At 24.1% G+C, this 2,179-nt stretch overlaps 1 protein-coding gene across 1 annotated transcript in view; it reads right to left on the bottom strand.

The window, feature by feature from the left end:
• Positions 1-1,593: 1,593 nt before the first annotated feature.
• Positions 1,594-2,179, bottom strand: part of LOC108684771 (TATA-box-binding protein) — a 2,908-nt gene continuing 2,322 nt past the window's right edge. The window contains exons 6-7 of the mRNA XM_018189248.1: positions 1,910-2,108; positions 1,594-1,670 (exon numbers count right to left, since the gene is read on the bottom strand). Of these exons, the coding sequence (XP_018044737.1) occupies positions 1,594-1,670; positions 1,910-2,108 (276 nt within the window). The remainder of the gene's footprint in view (positions 1,671-1,909; positions 2,109-2,179) is intronic.

Consider the following 2,179-nt stretch of genomic DNA (forward strand, 5'->3'; position numbering starts at 1 on the left):
CTCATGTATTTAAAAACTAATTGTGAGTTTTTCTTTTTATATACATTCTATTCGAAATGGATTTACAAAAATATTAAGCCTTTTATAATAAGTCAAGTAAATTCTATTATAAGTATTTAATATTAGCAAAAAATTACTTTTTCTGCATTTTTTTCAAGAATTGAAAGTTTTAGTTCGATGACCTTATACTGTCGTATAATTTTGCTATGTAATTGAACAATTTCAAGAGCTTTCTGATAAATGAAATAGATTTTATAATTAAAAAAATAATAATTTTGCTGAGAAAATATTAAGGATGATTGTAATACTCATTCAAAAGACGAAATTTGTATATCAAATTACTTTTAATAAATAGCAATTGAACTGGAGAAAATTATTATAACAATTTTTCCAAGTGTACATGTATATAATAATAACTCTTAGCAGATATACATTTTTTTGAAATGTCTATTTATAATACATATAATACTTAAAATAAAAAAAAAGTTTTATTGATTAATTATACATCATATTATACATCATATCATAAAGTATAATCATAAAACATAATGATAAATCTTTTAATATTTTCTATTACATAATTAGAATTTTATGGGATGATGGGATTTATAAAATCTCATTTCAGTATCTGCACTTTCCTTCCTTATTTAATATACAGTATCTGCTAAGAATTAAAATTGATAAATACACATTAATCACTCATGTAATCTTATTCGAGGCACTGTATTACTAGAAGATACTATTTTGTAAATATAGAATTATATGCACTATTATCTTTAAGGAAGGCAAAAAGGGAAGGTTTAGAAACTTCTGGTTACAATGTACATAATTTTTATATGTATTTTTTTAGAATTTCAGTTATCATCAATTAATCAATTAATTGATTTAATAAATGGCTGCGTTCAGCAGACTCAACAGTTGAGTGAATGCTCTCTCAACTATTGAGTCCGCTGAACGCAGCTAATGTGAAAACAAAATCGTTGTAAGATTACACAAGTTGTACCTTCACTCTGTTTGCTTTTTACATATTGAAAAAATTAATATTTTTTATGAAGAAATGAACGGACATATATTTTATAAATTATCTAATCTGTATAAGTCAATTGCTTTGTACATTATGCCCTAAAATCAGTGGATACTTTTTTATCGCAGTTTTTTCATTCAATGATAAAGATGATCTCGTCATCTTCAGTGATTGAAGAATTTATTTCATAGAAACTTACAACTGAATGGAAGAATATTTTTTCACCTATTTTCTCTTTCATAATCTGATTAATAAAAATGTTTATTTTCAACGCTCATTATTAAAAAATTATGTGCGTCAAGTTTTTATTAAAAAAAAGATCAGTTTCATAGAAACTAGAAACGATTTACAGTAAGAATATCCAACAATTTTAAGACATCCTGTATGTGTTGAACTTAATAAAGATATTTAATAACTCAACATTAACATAATTTGCTCATCTACATGACTTTATATATTACAAAAAAATAATTAAAATCTATTAGAAATGGAGTTGATTGGAAATAAATTGTCATATTAAATTATAGAAGAAAATACATAGTTTTTCTTTTGTAATTTAATATGTAGATTCACTGCTTTTTAAAACTCTTCAAGATTGGATAGATGTTGTCAAAGGCTTCATAAATTTCTTTGCGAATTTTTGCACCTGATGACATATATAAACATACAATAATTATTTAAGTATAAATATGTAATAATTTCCAAGCTTAATTTCCAAATTCTTACACAGGTCTGGATGAGTTATATTTGAAAATTGTAAGACTTTAAAAATATTCCCAAAATGTTTTGCAACACGTATATACTTTACTACAAAATTATACATATAACTATAAATTATTATACAGATATTATAAAGATATTATAATATAAAGTGTGAACACTCACCTGTCAGTACTACTTTTCCTGAAACGAATATAAGCAATACAATTCGAGGTTTAACCATTCTATATATTAGACCTGGAAATAGCTCTGGTTCATATGACGAGAATTGGCCATGAGAGAGTACTAAACCTTCTAATCTAATTGGAAACTTAACATCACAGCTGCCGACCATATTTTGGATTTTAAAATCTAGGAACTTTGCCTAAGTAAAATTAAATCATAATTAATAATGATTTACATTATTAAATATTTAATATAATATTTTAATATTTT

This window comes from Atta colombica, unplaced genomic scaffold (genome assembly GCF_001594045.1).
Source record: "Atta colombica isolate Treedump-2 unplaced genomic scaffold, Acol1.0 scaffold140, whole genome shotgun sequence".
Taxonomy (NCBI): domain Eukaryota; kingdom Metazoa; phylum Arthropoda; class Insecta; order Hymenoptera; family Formicidae; genus Atta; species Atta colombica.